Source organism: Amblyomma maculatum, chromosome 1 (genome assembly GCF_055883805.1).
Source record: "Amblyomma maculatum isolate TAMU_Amacu chromosome 1, ASM5588380v1, whole genome shotgun sequence".
Taxonomy (NCBI): domain Eukaryota; kingdom Metazoa; phylum Arthropoda; class Arachnida; order Ixodida; family Ixodidae; genus Amblyomma; species Amblyomma maculatum.
The window spans coordinates 390,015,114-390,033,101 of record NC_139344.1 but is presented as its reverse complement, the minus strand read 5'-3'; the positions used below and the strand labels follow the sequence as shown (position 1 = coordinate 390,033,101).

At 47.4% G+C, this 17,988-nt stretch overlaps 2 protein-coding genes across 2 annotated transcripts in view; one reads left to right on the top strand and one right to left on the bottom strand.

Annotated features, from left to right (window-relative positions):
- The first annotated feature begins 72 nt into the window (after window positions 1-72).
- LOC146208508 (transmembrane protein 242) lies at window positions 73-12,070 on the top strand. Its single transcript, XM_084594286.1, has 4 exons — window positions 73-272; window positions 363-463; window positions 555-692; window positions 11,066-12,070. The coding sequence occupies exons 1-4, from the start codon at window positions 203-205 to the stop codon at window positions 11,204-11,206; spliced, it is 450 nt and encodes a 149-aa protein (XP_084450412.1). The 5' UTR covers window positions 73-202; the 3' UTR covers window positions 11,207-12,070.
- The window catches only part of LOC146208507 (X-linked retinitis pigmentosa GTPase regulator-like), a 31,427-nt gene continuing 24,946 nt past the window's right edge, over window positions 11,508-17,988 (bottom strand). The window contains exon 18 of the mRNA XM_084594274.1: window positions 11,508-17,285. Coding sequence (XP_084450400.1) covers window positions 17,262-17,285 — 24 coding nt within the window. The 3' untranslated portion in view covers window positions 11,508-17,261. The remainder of the gene's footprint in view (window positions 17,286-17,988) is intronic.

Sequence of the window (17,988 nt, the reverse complement as noted above, 5' to 3'; positions counted from 1 at the left end):
TGTAACTTTGTAGTGCTGCCATGAAGGTATCGCTTTTATGTATAAAATATACTAAACCGACCTGGCCTTTAGAAACCACAACAAATGTGGTTTCTGTTCACACGTGGGGTGTTTTGCCGTGATCCTGATATTTCTTTCTGTGCAGCTGCGTGGATTATCGCTGTACAAGCTAGCATTGTTTTCAAATTTTTACTCAGTTTTGATGGATCATACAGCAGAGCCGGAAAAAACAACAGAGAATTGTAAAACTGGCACTGTGAAGAAATATGCAGGTAGACTGTCCAGCAGCAACTATGCATACCTCGCCTTTTCTGTTAATTTCTGTCAGCAGGCGATTTTTTAAGCCAAGCTTTTGGTTTCAGAAGCTGCATTCCTTATTGGAGTTGCCGGAGCGGCGGCAATTTTCGGATTCGGAATGACGTTAGCGCATGCGAAGAAACGCGACCCTGAATCGTTTGCTCAGGCAAGTTTTGCCGAAATTTCGGATCTTTCGCCTTTCGTAAAGGCCGCAAAAATACTCAGAATCCTTCTCTTCTTTTCCTTTTTGTTCACAGGGCTTGACTGCATCGCAGAAGCTACACGAGAGCGGATCTAAGCTTGCGTTGCGAGCTCTTGGAAGGGGAACACTCTATTCCGTCACAGGATTTTCTCTCTTCTGTTTTTTGGCATGGAAGGCGATGGGAGTCTCTAATGTGAGTCTTGGGCTTTCAGCACCGATGCTTTCGTATTGGGATGATAAACTTGCAGTCAATGCTGTACGTGAGATACCAACTTTTGTAGGGATGGCCTTTGTCAAAAATATCCAGCCAAAAGGGTCATGGCTGTATATTTTTCACGACTGTAGTGTGTATGTACAGTCTCTGTCAAAAGTGTATAGAGTCCAGGGGGTCTGCTTCTGAGTCGTGTAGTGGCGCTGATTTAGCATTAGTGGAGGTCCTTCCCATTGAAGAACGTAAGACAAAATATCTTCTTACCCTCAAGTGATTCGGAACACTGGAACTGCATTACAAGCCGCACGAAGTGGCTCAGAAGCAGACCCCATGAGTGCTGCACTTTTGACAAAGACTGTACATGTTTGGTCTACGCGAGCGCGACCTATTGTAGCCTCATACGCAACGATAATATTGTTACGAAGCGGCAAGCCGATGAAGACAGGAGACAGAACATGACCGATGACGATGGTAGATGACGTTTAATGAATGTTCGCGGGCCTAGCGCGAGCGCTCCTGCCCGCGCCACTGCCCGCTTCTTCTTCCTTGCCGTCCGTAACATCACAAACCTGTCACAGATTTGTAAAACTGTGCCAGTGAATTGATACGCCCAAAAAACATCCGGCTCGTACAACCAGTGCCTCCTCTACTTGGAAAATATATATATATATATATATATATATATATATATATATATATATATATACACATATAATGGTGGGTGTTTAAGCATGGCTTGAGCGAAAGAGGTGCACGATTTGACGGTTTTAATTAGGGGGACGGGCAAGCTTCGCCTTAATTGACGAAATTTGAGGCGAAAACCTTAAATCTCAGTGTTGTTGTGGCTGTAGGAAGAAGGAAAAGAAAATGCATGGGGCTGCTACTGGCTCTGTAGCTGAGCCACCTCCGCTGCCTAGTGCGGACAGAAGAGAAAATAAAGAAGAAAAAAGAAGAGGGGGAGAAGGACGCGCGCCGCAACAGCCGTCGTCCACCACCTAAGTGGTGGCGGGTGCAATGACGGCCTACAACAGATAAAAATTTGGTAACAGGCAAGCCCTCGCCGCAAGCGACGGTGACCTACCTATCCCAGCCCCATCAGGGGAATACCGGGGTCGCGTTGTGCGGTACTGAAAAACAGCTTGAGGTGTCCACCAGTTCGGTCGAAAAGCCGTCGGCGTAGTAGTCGGTGCCACGTGTCGGAAGTAGTCGGGGGGCTGCTTAAAAAATCGTGTCATGATAGCTCGTGGTTGTGATTTATGATCGATTGGTGTTTGATAGGGATGGCGAGTTAATGGAATTGTTGTAATTAATTTAAAAATTGGCGGGCGGGTCAATGGTGTCAAAATTCTCAGAATGAAAAGCCGATGCTTGATGCTACGTTAGCGTGTAACCGATCAATTACATGATTAGAACAAAAAAATGTGCTCAAAGGCATCACACTGCTCAGAATGGAAAGCCAATATCGCAATATATATAAAAAAAGGGCATCGCCCGTGTGTTGTTGTGGCTGTAGGAAGAAGGAGAAAGTGCATGGGCCTGCTATTGGCTCTGTAGCTAACCCACTCCGCTGCGGCCCCGCCGGGGTGGTGCAGTGGTAAGACGCCCGACCACTGTGCCGGAGTACCCGGGTTCGAACCCGACCTCGGCGGCTGCGCTTCGATGGAGGCGAAGCGAAGAGGCGTCCGTGTGCTGTGCGATGTCAGTGCACGTTAAAGATCCCCAGGTGGTCGAAATTACTCCGTAGCCCTCCACTACGGCTCCTCTTTCTCATTTCACTTTCAATCCCACCTTCCTCCCTTCCCTTACGGCGCTGTTGAGGTGTCCACAGAGAAGAAGTGAGACAGTTTTTTTTTTCGAAGAGTTTGCCACAAGGTATAAGTTGAGAAAGGGGGAATGGGATGCAGGAGATAGAAAGTTAAAAGAAGGAGGGAAGTCCAGTTGTGCTTATGTATTCGAGAAGGTTGGCAGTATAGCGATTGTCCATTGTCCATTTCTCATAATCACTCGCGATTCCACCGCAGGCCCATCTTCATGATTATCCGTTGCCTAATGTGCGTCGTTGATGGACACGTCCACAACAAGTGACGCACATCGCAGACGTCAGGTGGAGTCTCACAGTGAGGACACCTGTCAGGCACTGGTAGATCTTTTTCCCGCCATCGATGTCGAACAGATGGGGTCAGAGCTGCCCCTGCCCGGATCCGGCGCACTGTCACCTCTTCCTGCTGAGTAAGACTACGGGGGAGAGGGCGCGAACACGGAGGAATGAGAGCGCGTGTTCGCTGGCGCAGAACTTGCGAATCGGAAACGTGGGACAGGAACGGGTCTGGGGGAAGAGGGGAAGGTGGTGGATCGCCTGATGTGTTTATATGCGTCATAGCATCTGCTTGTATATTATGTGGATCGCGAGCATGGCCGCGAATCCAGTGTATGCGAATAGGACATGGGTACTTTGAACATAGCAAATGTATGGACTGTGTTATTTGGAATGTGCGTCGAACGGCCTTAAGCTGTTTAAGGGCAGTGAGAGAGTCTGTGTAAAGATGGAACAGTTACCGCGCCTTTCCCTTCTTATACATCAATCAATCACCTCCGCTGCCTCGTGCAGACAGAAGAGATTGATTGAATGATTTATAGGAAGGGAAAGGCGCACTAACTGTCTCACTTGTTTTCCGTGGCCACCTCAACCGCACCGAAAGGGATTTACTGCTTTATTTATAGGAAGGAAAAGGCGCTGTAACTGTCTCACTTGTTTTCTGTGGACACCGCAACCGCGCCATAAGGGAAGGGAAGAGGGTAGGAGTGAAAGTGGAAAGAGCGCGCTGAAAGGGAAGCTAGGAAGGTAGGAGTGAAAGTGGAAAGAGAGAAAGAGCAGCCGTAGTGGAGGGCTACGGAGTAATTTCCACCTCCTGGGGATCTTTAACGTGCGCTAACATCGCACAGCACACGGACGCTTCTTCGTTTCGCCTCCATCGAAACGCAGCCGCCGAGGTCGGGTTCAAACCCGGGTACTCCGGCTCAGTAGTCGATCGTCTTACCACTGCACCACCCCGGCGGGGCAGACAGAAGAGAAAATAGAGAAGAAAAGGAAGAGGGAGAGAAAGACGCGCCGCAACAACAGCCGTCGTCCACCACCGAAACGGTGGCGAGTGCAATGACGGCCTACAACAGATAAAAATTATATGGCAGGCTAGCCCCCCGCCGCAAGCGGCGGTGACCTACCTGTCCCAGCCCTATCAGGGGAGTACCTGGGCCGTGTATGTGCAGCGCTATCGCGTCATGCCTTTAACGGCGAAGTTTAAATGTCCCCCTGATTTTGTGCCTTTTCAATATGTGAATTGTAAACTTATTTATCGGAAAGGAAGCACAGTATCTGTCACAGTTGTCGCCCTAACCCTAACCCTAACCGCGCCATATATAAAAGCAAGGTTTAGACGGAGGAATTCGGAGCATGCAGGCCCTCAGGTCCGTGCACGACCACAAGGCTCGTAAAACTAGCAACCCGAGCGTTGGCGATGTTATGTATGGCTGGGTCGTCGTTGTTGTTGTTGTGGCTGTAGGAAGAAGAAAAAGAAAATGCACGGGCCTGCTACTGGCTATCTAGCTGAGCCACCCCCGCTGCCTCGTGCGGACAGAAGAGAAAATAGAGAAGGAAAAAAAAGAGAGAGAGAAAGACGCGCGCCGCAACAACAGCCGTCGTCTATCACTGAAGCAGTGGCGAGTGCGATGACGGCCTACAACAGATAAAATTCGGTGGCTGGCTAGCCCTCGCCGCAAGCAGCGTTGACTTACCGTCCCAGCCCCGTAGGGCCATGAACTGCCACCCTTCACCACCTCCTCCTATGGCTGGGTCCTCCGAATACAACAGGGTTACTTCGGGGCTGCGGGAGAGAATGTGGAGGGAAGACGCAAAGGGTATCGGACATAAGCTACAGGCACGGTTGGGAAGTAGGGATGGTAGTGGGATGAGGTAATTGTTGCGAAGAGTGTATGTCTGTAATCTGCGCTACAGTATTGCGCGTTATCTAAGGAGGCTCTGTAGGACTGCGTCAGCTCGCTAACGAGTGCATGCGTTCCTTCGTGAATCCGGAATCAGAAGCCACCTCAACCCAATTTAAAAAACCTCGGTTTGTGGAATGCATAGATCGAAAAATCTATTTTCTGCAGATTGGAGGATTTCGTGACCGTTGCTGGTAACTTGTGCGCCGTGGTCGATCCTCGGTCCAGGATGCCGCACTTAACGAGTGCGCAGGCACCCACATCAGATCCACATAGCGGGGCCTCGGGCGACCCAGTATGCCAAAAGCAGGGGAACGGACTTGACCTCGATCGTGCAGAATTTTGAATCGCTGTTTAACTGCACAGTACAGTGTTGCTAAGAATTTTTGATGAGGCGCTCGTCAGTGCGATCAAGTCCCTTACAAGGGGCCTGGTAGCGCCTGTGCACCTCCTAATCGGCGAGGTTAAATATTAGGGCCAGATTGTCTGATTGGGAGTAGGCTTCCAAGGACAGGGATATAGTGCGCGGGCGGCCTGATTGGCCTGTTCGTTTCCCTGGTGACCGGGCGCCCAAATCAGGTTACGCGGAGTTGGTCCTACTTAGCAGCTAGATTGCAATATGCGTCGGGCAAGTCGCAACAGCCTTATTGGTGAGCTAAGGCCTCTGCCCTGGCCATGCGCCCTGGCCATGCGTGTGCTGTGCGATGTCAGCGCACGTTAAAGGTCCCAAAGTGGTCGAAGTTACTCCATAGCCCTCCACTACGGCTCCTATTTCTGTCCACTGTCTCTTCAATCTTTCTGCTCTTATGGCGCGGTTCAGGTGTGCGTCGAAACAAGTATTTCCCTTGCTGTGAACAAATTTATTATTATTATTATTATTATTATTATTATTATTATTATTATTATTATTATTATTATTATTATTATTATTATTATTATTATTATTATTATTATTATTATTGGTATTATTAACCGGGATGGGAGAAAGGTGGGAGTGAAAGTGAAAAGGGAGAACGAGGTGCTGTATAGTGGAGGGGTTGGTTAGTAATTTCGACCACCTGGGGATCTTAAACGTGCACTGACATCGCACTTTTAAGATCCACAGGTAGTGTTGGTGGTGAAAAACATTATTTGGTGGAGTCGCTAAATACTAAAGTGCTGGCCCGGCTCCTGATCACGGGTGGTGGCTGGCAGGCCGTGCCTGACGGCGACCGCTTCAGCCCAGTCGACCAGCCTACTTTGTCCCATACACGAAGCTGACGAGATAAGGGTACTCGGACTATACATCCACAAACACAGGCGGTCAGACACTACATTGTCCAAACTCCGTAAGGTGGGGGACCAACCAGCAGATGGGCCGCATGGTCCGCCTGGTTTCAAACAAACGCGGGGGGTTACGAAGTAAGGATGCCTTTGGCAAACGCTTTCGTGACCAGTCGGATTCTCTATTCGACATCTTATCTCCACCTACGGAGACAAGAGGAGGATGCCCTTGAGGTCATCCTTCGCAAAATTATTAAGCGTGCTCTGGACCTCCTCATCACTACGTCAAACAGCCGTCTTATGGCCCTTGGGGTGGTGAATACTTTCCGGGAGCTCCGGGAGGCGCACCTTACAAACCAGTACACGCATTTATCGCAAACGGAGTCGGGTCGTCGCCTTCTTGCTCGACTTCGTATCGAACACAACACTCTCATGGAAGACAGGTTTCGCATTCCAGAACTGTGGAGGCGCGCCCTCCGTGTGCGATCTCTTCCAGCCAATATGTCACACGAAGATCAAAATGGTCGGCGCCTGGCACGAGCGGAAGCCCTAGCCCGACATTATGGCAACAAAACAGGTGTATATACTACGTGGACGCCTCCTGCCCTCACCACGGGGGATGGTACACGGCCGCTGTAGTTCACAACAACAAAACGGTTAATGGTCTCACCTTCAGAACCCACAGTACAACATACGCCGAAGAGGTGGCAATTGCTCTCACGGCCTCACACTCAGATTCAAAATACATAATTACCGACTCGCGAGGAGCCTGTCAGAACGAAGGCTGGACTCCCTTCCTAGCCTATCAAATCTACTTAAATTGCATACGGGATACGGACACCGCACACCGTTACCTTATATGGGCCCCTGCTCATCAGTGTTTGGCAGGAAACGAGGCAGCAGACGCAGCCGCCCGCGCGCTCTCTCACCGGGCTGTTTTCTCCTCCGCACCCGATCAGGAACCTGATTTTAATCCTGTCTACACCTTCAAAGATATCACGATTTACTATCAAAATTGTCATCGCCTTTACCCCAGCCCATGTAAATGCCTCAAAAAGGCGGATGAGCGGCTCCTTCTCCGCCTTTTCATAAATACATTGCTGTGCCCGGCAGCCCTAAAACATTTTGACCCCTCCTTTAGTGGCAGCTGTCCACACTGGAGCGGTGTCTTCCGACGTCTATCACATGGTGTGGGCCTGTCCCGCCAACCCGGCTATTCCCTCCATCTACAACCCAACCCGGTAGTACTGGGAGGCGATCCTGCTCGGCCTGGCTCGGCTGCCACGACTTACAGGCCCAACAAGCCTTAGTCGGGCGCGCCCGGGCGGCGGCAGCCGCCACTGGGGTCCCAGGCTAGGGACCTCCACCCAATGCTTGTAAGGACCGGTCCCTTATGGGCTGATCCAAACATACCTCCTGGCCCTTGTATCGCCAATAAATGTTCTTACCACCACCACCACCACCACCACCACCGGCGCGTTTCACGGGTCAAATGGGATGTGTGATAACTTTATTCTTCCACCAGATAGGGAGCCCCCTAGTTCCTGCCCCCGGCACGCAGGCCTACGGGACGGGAGCCGGGACCTTCGCGATCATAAGCAGGCAGATATATCTTAGTTCTTCGCGGCTTCTTCTGCCAGGCGGATGGCTTGTTGCTGCGGAGCGTGGACCTCGCTCCGCAGCGGGACTTTCCAGGCTTCTCTACAATTTATATTTGCTTTGGCCCCTGGGGAGCTAGCACATTCCCAGATTATGTGGTCGAGGGTCCCCACAGTGCTTGCATTTATCGTTTTTTCTATCGTCCATCTGGACATAATATGCCCAGACCGTGTTTGAGAAGTTATGTGGTTCCCAGCTTGCAGGCACCGCCAGGCGACTACCTCCCTATTGTTTAGACTTCCGGTGGTGGCACCAGTAATGTGGCACCAGTCTCCTGCTTCCTGTAATTTTCGAAAATCTCCGTATAATTTTGCAAACGCTCGTCCATGTTCCGACATTAAAAGTAGGGTGACGTCACAGTAGGAAAGAAGGAAAGCGCGCAGGCCAATTCTAGATGGCGCTGCCCCGGCGCGCCAGCTGTGCACCGTGTGACGTCACTCCCTTCTGACGCTGCTGCGGCGGCACCTCTGTCCTCTGTTGTAACCTAGCTCCGACGCGGCTCTCGTGCTCCGTGTGACGTCGCTCGCTCCTTGCGCAGCTTAGCTGATCGGGGGCTCCGCAAAGTGACTCACCGACTAGCGTAGTGTTGCTTCCGCAACAAAAGTTCAGGCCGTTACGTAAACCACGTAAACCGTGTCTTACTTTCAAGCGAAACCCAAGCGTAGCCAAGGGCATCTAGCTCTCGCTAGTCTAGCAGGTTTAGCCAGAGCTAAACCACAGCGAATTTTAAAGTCGAAAGCGTTGACATTATGTATTTGTTTTCACTTTGCGTAACGGTTTTTAAAAGATGTCCGAGGTACTGTGATGGTGCCACCACTCTTGCTGAGGCTTTCTCAAAAATCCCTCGCTTATATGTCGCGTTGCGAGCCCAAGGGTAATGGCTCATATTCGCGGCGTCCGTCCGTCCGTGCCTTGGAGCGGTGCCAGCTGTGGCCTCTCCCCCGCACATCGGCGCACTCCTCTCTCCCTAGCAACCACCTGCGCCGGGGCGCAGCTCTGCATAGCAACCGTGACATCACGTGTCGGTGGGCGAGAATATTCTAGAGCACTATACTAGCGCCATCTAGAAAAATTCTAGATGGCGCTGGCCGTAAGGGAAGGGAGGGAGGTGGGAGTGAAAGTGGAAAGCGGAGACGTAGTGGAGGGCTGTGGAGTAATTTCGACCACCTGGTTAGGGTGCTCTTTAAGTCTTCTTTTTCTTCTCTATTTTCTCTCTTGTCCGCACGAGGCAGCGGAGGTGGCTCAGCTACAGAGCCAGTAACAGGCCCGTGCATTTTCTTTTCCTTCTTCCTACAGCCACAACACACGAACGCCTCTTCGTTCCGCCTCCATCGAAACGCAGCCCTCGGCGGTTGGGATTGAACCCGGGTACTCCGGCACAGTAGTCGGGCATCTTAACCACTGCACCACAGCTTCGGGGCATCCTGCAGGCTCTAAAAGATAAAAAATCTTTGCGTTCGTTGCAGAACTGCATATAATTATAAGTGGCTTACAGGCCCCGCCGCTGTGCTGCAGCGATTAAGATGCCCGACTACTGTGCCGAAGTACCCGGGTTCGATCCCGACCACCGGCGGCTGCGTTTAGATGGAGGCGAAACGGAGAGGCGTCCGTGTGCTGAGCGACGTCAGTGCACGTTAAAGATCCCCAGGTGGTCGAAATGACTCTGGAGCCCGCCACTACGGTACACAATTCTCACTTCCCGCTTTCACTCCCACCTTCCTCCCTCCCTCTGGCGCGGTTCAGATCTCCACAGAACAAGTGTGGCAGGTACTGCCTCTCTCTCTTCCTGTGAACCAATTATTATTTAAAGGAAAGGAAAGACGCAGTATCTGTCACACTTTGGACGGTACACCATCGCTCCTGTCGCGCGGAGTTCCTTGGCGCGCGTTTAAGTGTGGGATTGCAGATGGCAGGAACGCTAGGCAAGGAGAACACAACTTGCAGAATCTCGCGTACTAGGGTGCCTCGATACGCGCGCCGGGCTGTTGCTGTGGCTGCAGGAAGAAAAGAAAAAGCACGGGCCTGCTACTGGCTCTGTAGCTGAGCCACCTCCGCTGCCTCGTGCAAACAGAAGAGAAAATAGAGAAGAAAAGGAAGAGGTAGAGAAAGACGCGCGCCGCCGCAATAGCAGTCGTCCACCACCGAAGCGGTGGCGGGTGGAATGACGGCCCACAACAGACAAAAATTCGGTGGCAGGCCAGCCCCCGCCGCAAGCGGCGGCGACCCACTTGTCCCAGCTTCATCCCGCGCGCCGGGCGCGCGCATCGAGGCACCCTATCGCGCACACATCCAACACCTCCACAGATATCATGCACAACTCTCGTGCGCGGGATTTTGTTCCATGAGCCTAGAAAGGTTTTCGCCTTAAAAATATTCAAAATAAAAATGAAGTGCGGAGCTTAAGTGTCCCCCTATTTTTTAGTTGTATGAACTTGGATTCACAGCATTAAGCCGGCAGGACAGCTCAGCATAGCGAGGGATGTTTCAACCAGTGCGTGAGCGCTACGCGTGGTTTTGCAAATAAAAACGGTGGAGCCGAACAGTGGAACAGCCTACGACACAGGTGACGTTCATGATGGTTCGACAGGGAAGGGTACTGGGCAGGATGGATGTCGCATGCTTTCATTATTTCTCCCGAAGGCACACGCAGCACTCTAATTGAGCCTACACCCGGATCACAGCGGTGACCATTATATATGACGAGTCTTCGCACCCACAGTGGGACCGATAAACAAAGCATGAGTCGACGCAGAAAGCCGGTGCGATGCACACTGCAGCATATATCAGCAGTGTCAGCTTATGTTACTGTATACCCAGCCAACTTTTTTTTCGCCGCCACTGTACCTTCACCGACGCGCACTGGTGCCACCGACGATCACGGACAAGGTGCACTAGCTGTGTCATGGTAGCGTGGCCTCAAGTGAATAACGTCGATTCTGACCAACGGACATACTGATCACGCCAGTCCAGTGAACAGTATGGCAGCGCCCAAGGCCTTATTGCAAAGGTACGGGCGCAGCCATGTTGTTCACTGGACCCCACGCTATATAGTAGACGATTTAGCGAAACCGGTTTCAAACAATCTATAGAGGAGGCATTTCGACAGCTCTTCCGTTCAATGCCAAGGTCTATAGAAGTGGCGTTAATTGACAGGTTTGCGACGGTTCTTGCGTTGTGATCGTTGCACGATTCAGCCCCATAAATCGAAAAAGTTTCGCAGTTGAAGTCGAGCCTTTTCCAGAAACGCACTTTTGTTCCTTTAACTGGAAATTTATTGCTACTATGACTGTAAAACTGGCATAATAATCGGCTGTTTTGTGTACGTGTTAAAACAGAATTAAATAAGCAAAGAGGAGAGTCCTGAATGCATACGCTGTTTGTCACATTTCGAATGCCATGCTTTACGTGCCACTTACAACCATCCCATTTTTCAGCTGCAAGAGTTCAGGCAGAAGGCCGGTTCATTTCTTCCACGGATACCCAAGAACGAGCCGCAAGGACGAACAGAATTTTCTTCATTAAGGGACCTTTTAAATTATATTATTGAAGAAAGTGATAAAAAGAAAAGAACGTAGGCCATGTTGTATATTGTCCAAATGGTAAAGGATCTCCCACACTATTATTACTGAGCCTTGTCTGCAACACATAAGAGGAAATTTGCTGAAACCAAGGAAGACCAGCCACTACACCTAGGGCTCCATTATATGAGAAATGTAATGGTGCATGCACATTCACACAGCTTCAGAGTGGATGAGTTGACCTTGCAGATTAGATACTTTGTGCTTGAAGTGGTTAAGCAACGGAGGGAAACAGATTGGGAGAGCTGGTGTTTTTGGTGACTGCAGCCATGAATGAGCATGATGTTTAAAATGAGACTAGGTTAGAATAAATGCTTTATTTTGTACTTCTTGATGGATATAATTTGTTGAAATCTGCCAAGTTTGCCTTTGTAAAATATTTATTTCATACACAGCTTCCAACATTACAACAGCTTACACAACAGGCAGCCTGTATAGAAGATGTCGTTGACTTCAGACAAGCTCTTGAATGCATTTAGTATGTGCCACTTCAGCAACTGCAAAAGCATCTAGTAAGCAATTGGCTCACGCCTCAGATCTACGCTCTTATCTGCATAGTGAGATTACAGCGCAATGCATCTCTTCCGTGCTTGCAACAACAGCTGCCCTCAATAAAGTCATTGTCACATAAGTGTTACATTGTGCTGAGAATAGTTATATTCTACAATTATTGGCCATAACAGTGGCTCGAGTACTGGAAATTAATCACCCATTGCCTCTTGTTTTGGGGGTGGCTGGTGGTAGTACATTATGGAATTGCAATACTAGCCACCTTTTCATTTACATAGTGAAAGAAATGTAATACTTTTAGAATGATGTGAGCATCACAAATGAAGGTACTAAGCTTTGTATAACCAACAGCACACTCAGAGTACTGTCATCCAGTCTGGGATTATACACCCAAGAGAAAGCCTCACACAACAAGCATAACATGAACTGAAATATTTCACTCTGCAATGGAGGCAACGTAACAGCACTTAGCAACTAAACCCTTCCAATAGGAGGCGACAGGAGGATACAAACAGCTTTCAGAAAAACTTGGTAACCAAGAAAATCAGCAGCGCGTGCATGACAATGCTCATTTGGGCACACTGTCACTTTGAACTGCAAGCCCACACCGTGGATTGTATACGTGTTGCATTCCAAACATGAGCGGCTGGCAGCATCGATACCAATGTACGCAGCATACCAAGAGGCACCAGCGCGAGGCACAGCAGTCTAAGGCGGCAAACTATGGCCATCATAGCAGCTCTGTAGGCAGGCAACTCAAAAGGTGGCTGCAGACAGAAAAGGCGGAAGCAGTGCAATTGGAGCCGATCACTATACGGCACAATTTTTTTTTTTTTTTATCCAAGCCACTAGTTCTAGCATTAACAGAATTTGGTCTGTGCGAAAGTTCCCAAAGCGAAAAATTTTGTTTACTTGGAGCGTGTGTGGTTATGGGAACTTGTAAGCAGGCTTCCCAGGGGTTATACCCATTTTTTGAGCCTTGTAGCACTGCCCTATCTGCATTCGAATCTATTTCATCACAGCAGTTCTGGACAGCTGTAGAAGTAATCTTTTCCGAGTGATCATACGACTCAGTGCCTAAGAAGTTCCCAGCATCAGTCTCCTTTTTTTTTTACTTTAAATTATCACAGTGAATGTAGATACCAGAGATAAAATGACTAACTTAAATAAACTGTTATTGGGACTGCTTCATCGAGATGATGAGAATTAAAAGCATTTAGCAGATTGTGAACTGCACAGATGCAACCTAGCAACACGAATGGCTCTGAAAATTCCGCTTTTCACTTTTCTGAAACCAGCTTTTGGTGCATTTGAAAGAAAAGGACAAGGACAGAAAAGATGAAATACATGCTCATACCGGTGGCTTTCCCGTCTTAATGACTGCAACAGCAACAAAGTACCTACCTAACTGTTGCCAAGAGAAGAACAGCAATGCTATCTCTGTGATTGTAATGAAAGACTATGCCACAAAAGACCCAGTCCGAACACCAAGAGGCAGTGCTTGGCAGAGTGACGCCTACTCCCGCAGACTGCGCACTTCTCAACAGTAAATATATTGTAAACACACACAACAAACCATATACATTGAAGAGGCTTACTGTATACCAGCCATTTTAGTGCCAGCACTTGCAGATGATTACGACAACAGTGTTTGCAAAAAAGGAGTCATCGCTGTGCACTACTCTAGTCTTTTTTTTCTACCTACATTTGTGGAGTGCAACAATGTGTAGTTTTAAGCCAACACCACAGAGCGAGAAATGAGCGCGAACTTTTTGTTGTTGTTGTTGCTTTTGTCACAACATCCTAAACGCATGCCAACAGAAAACCGATAGCGAGGGGCGGGTATTCGGTGAAATCTCACAGCTGCTGTGAAAGGAGGTGAGTTTGGTCCACCACTGCACTCGAACATTGGGGTTGAGGCCTTGCCAAACGTGTGTGTACAAAAATAGTGCAGATCGCAATACAATGTGTACGACAACGATGCTATGCTCTCAATATGTATTGGCCGACAGACTGCTCCAATATGCAGTCCAGGATGTTGCAATGCAGCAATTCATTAGCGTGCCTCATGTACAGCTAGGCAGACATGCAAGCCAGTATGAGTATAAAAAAAAAAAAAAAAAAAAAAAAAAAAGTCCCTTGTTGCAGCACAGAAAAATAGTACAATAAAAAAGCAGTACCCAAACTTGCAAAGCTGCATCTATAATATCAATAATGATCAGGAGTGATGAGAGACTAGTAGCTACAATATAGTCCAAGGCGATGAGTTACTGTCGCTATGTGCATCGATAAAGCATTGTCTGTTCTGATTGTTTCTTGACACAGTTCGCTGTCTGCTGCATTTCACAAAAGGCAGCTATGGATCATAAAATGAACAGCAAGAAATTGCATTGAAACTCAAGTACTCAAAGCCATTTCATGTGGCACCAAAAACGCTTGCTTGCAGTCATGTCAAGCGTGCTCGTACGTTAAGATCCCTGGATGTTATAGGCAATCACAGTCATACAGTTGTAGCAAAGGCTATATACTATCAGCTATGGCCACCTCTGTTTGGTGACACAGAATAACCCACAATGGGCAATGCAAAACTGAGCAATAAATTTAGGCCACAGCACATCGAGCTCAACTACGGGCGCATTCACGTCTTCTCACATAAAAATGAACAACCTGCATGAGATAGCATGCATACCCCTGCAGCTTGCCTTCAATAAACACGTCGGTGTGAAACGTAACTTATAAAATGGCATGTATCTTATTACACTGGTAACTATCTGTAATCGTGCATTCGCATTTGGAAAAAAAAATGGAAAAAAAAAGCACAAAGTCCATAACTGGGCTGTGCTGCTAGCACAGGAAAAGTTGAGGATTCTCTCTCCCAAACCTGCCCCACAGCCCAGTCAAACCAGTTTCAACGAGGCTCGTGAAGAGGTCTATACATGCTATGAAGAGACGGTAAATGAAAAAGCTTTTATGTCAGAATGGGAAGCAACCTGGAAAGCAACCGAAACATTTTACAGGTCGACTAGGTCTTTATATCGAGCCTTTAAAAGCATACGCCAGAAAAGCATTACCTTGAGCTTTATAACTTTAAACTGACTACAATTAAGGACAGCTGGTTGTATAGTTTGGCCAAGTAATCTTGCAACGGAATGGAACAAAAAATGAAAATATCTGTACCTTCATCTCACCTTCACATGAACCCAATATAATGAACACCTGACATTGCAAAAGAAAAAAACAACACTCCTAAGCAAGTCATAAAGTCAAGCGATTCTAGTGAAAGACCCAAATTCCGCATCAAGAAAGACTGCTTTCAACATAAATTACTGTACACTAGTACATCATGCTTTCAAAAGCACCGGGCTTCGTACTGCAGCATCCCACTGCTTCAAATGCATATCACTACTACGTCAGCTAGCGAGTTGCCAAGGGTTGCTAAATGTTGGCAGAAATTCATTCAAACAGAGTGGAGCATTTGCGTCACAATGGTATAGAATGTTAATTCATTTGCATGCCCTCACCACGTGCCGATGTAATTGCACCAAAAATATGAGTGCATGTACAGCCAAGTAATTATTAGCCGACGACTGATTCTATTCTGTAGTCAGCTGCTTTTGTTCTTGCCAAGACTGCTGCACATGAGCACTAACTACCACGAATGACAAGTGGCAGTGTGGGTGCACCACCCTAGAATTCTACGAGTGAATGGTAATAAAAAGTAAAGCCCTCGTAAGCAGCACAGAATGATGAGACGGAGAAGAACGACTCGCCTAATACGAAGTTTTGGGATCAAGATGCCGTGACAATATTTACCCACCGCATATTATGTTTCAGGAGCAGCAAATATTTAAAATACATATCGATTTGGTCAACGTCAAGGAGAAGCACTTTGACCTACTAAACGGCGCAGTGCTTTGAAGCTTATTTAACACAACCTAAAGACATCAGGATCCCTCTTACTGTTGCCCTTATAATGAGTGACTGCTTTATCCCCCTTTTTGTTGCCAAACCTTCCTGCAGAACATGCACTTTTTTGTGGAAGCAGATGGACACAGAAAGTATATTAGACGTGAGTATACTGCGTGAAGCTACCTGATGTGTACAGCCAAAAAGCCACACTTTTTCTTAAGCAGCCCTGAACAACAGTCGAGCAAGAGCTCCCTTTCTGAAAAAAAAATAATTTGGGCTTATTAGCCTGAACTCAGCTCTCAACAGCGATTGCCCACCGCACTGAGATAAAAAAAGAAAAAAGCAGTTGGTTAAAAATAAAAAGACGCCCTATGCAAGAGTGCCTACTATCAAGGCTACACTGAACACTTGCACAGACATCACAAACATACATGGCTTAGGCACATCGCAATGAGAAAATCAAAACTTTCTTATACGGCTAAATAACTAGGCAAGCGAAATTTGTAATAATGCTATTTTCCTAAACTGGCTTTTTCATGGCGTCTAAGTGCCGCAACAAAGATTGCCACTCATCTAAGCAGTTCAAGAGATGCATGTAAATGTTCACAGAGTGCTCTACGTAACATAAGACAAGATTTTTAATGCAGCAAAAAAAAAAAAAAAATACACACAGCCTGACATAGCATGAATCCATCAAATGGTTCGATCTCAGTAAGTGCTCCTCAACATAGACAGCCTTTCTGCTAACAAGCTCCGCAATATTACCAAGACTATGTTAGCACCCTACTTCGACAGGTATAGTAATATCACTATTGTACCAATCTTTTCCGCACTCTGAGAAAAATGAGACCCAGATATGGCAATAAACAAACAGACATAATCTATAGCTGAGAATTCTACAATGGTGCTTAAGTCTCCAAAATATTATTTTTAGCTTGACTACGGAACTTTGCGACAGTGAAACCTTTCTGAAAATTGAAGCAATAGCCTTATGCCCTGAATATTATCAAGTGAAAAATTTTTTACATTTACAGATTAATTAAAAGCTTTCAAATAACATTGATAAACATGCTGATCTGTGACAGCATTAAATATGTACTGCCACATAGCACATTTTTTTCTGGTAACTTGATTCAGCTCAATATATGTTACATGGAAAATATGGTATACTTATATTTAATTACACTTGTAGTGAAAAGACATGCACATGTAACAAATAATGTTGTTCAGGGCTCCCCAAGACATTTAAAACAAGTGTCCAAAGCCTGAGAAACGTGACAGTTGTACTGTGATATCACTCACCGAGCAAAAGATCAACAAACGCGCCCGCACAAACAAGAAACGTGCTTGTCCACGAAACAGCAAACAGCAGCACACACACAACAAAAATGTCACACCTGTTGGGACAACTCTGTTCAGCAATAGGCAAAAGAAAATATGCTAATCACCGGATTGCATTCAACACACGAGCACAACTCATTTCCTTTGCTTTCTTTGGGAGCGGATTAAAAAAGCGAGGTGCGGGCAGATAAAAGCAAGAGGCACGTCGCCACGTGTGTGGTGCCTTGTCAAGCATTTAGAAACAAGGGTAGGCAGGTGGTGGCCCCTGGTGGCCGTCGTGTAGAGGAGGAGGTCACATGACAACGCAGGTTGATGACTGCAGAGGACACAGTGCAAGGATGGGTTTTAGTGGAAACAGGTATGCTTTGTCAATGTATACTCTAACTTGGCAGTGCAACTCTTTTTCAAAAGACAAATGTACAAAGGTTGGGAATTTACAGTTTAACTGATAAGCACAGTGCATCAACATCAAGCATACACGCGAAGTATTACCCGACAAAGTACCACTACACAACAAAAATGTCTCTCTAAAGACCAACACCCTGTTTACAAACAAAGGGGATGCTCGTAGATGCTACAGCAGACTTCAGTGGAGGGGTGAAAAGTAGGCTTAGCAGCCACAGGTAATAAATAAATAGCACCCATGGCAATAAATGCTTCCAAAACAGTTTTCCCATTCACAGTGTGTCTGCGATGTCATCGTTTTGTGAAGAGCACTAGTGAATATCCTGAAACCGATCCCGAAAGTATGAAACATCAATTTAAGTGCAGAGTATTTGTAAAACACCATGAGACGTAGGGGAGTATCAGTCAGCAGCATGACCGATAAAAATACATATAAGCAAAGCTTACTGAAATATTTCTCTAGTTTCACAGAACACCAATGGAGGAGGCCTTCGAAGAAGAGTGAGAGAAGTGTGCAATGGCATTTCGAAGACAAGAACTTTCCATGTATTCCCGTGGATGCTAAGCCTATTTTTCACTGTCTGTTGGCCCAGCCAGGCGACAGGAGCACCACG

Coding starts and splice junctions, on each gene's coding strand:
- LOC146208508 (XM_084594286.1), top strand. CDS start 203: ATGGATCATACAGCAGAGCCGGAAAAAACAACAGAGAATTGTAAAACT. Junction 273..362: donor CACTGTGAAGAAATATGCAG/GTAGACTGTCCA, acceptor TTTTGGTTTCAG/AAGCTGCATTCCTTATTGGA. Junction 464..554: donor ACCCTGAATCGTTTGCTCAG/GCAAGTTTTGCC, acceptor TTTTGTTCACAG/GGCTTGACTGCATCGCAGAA.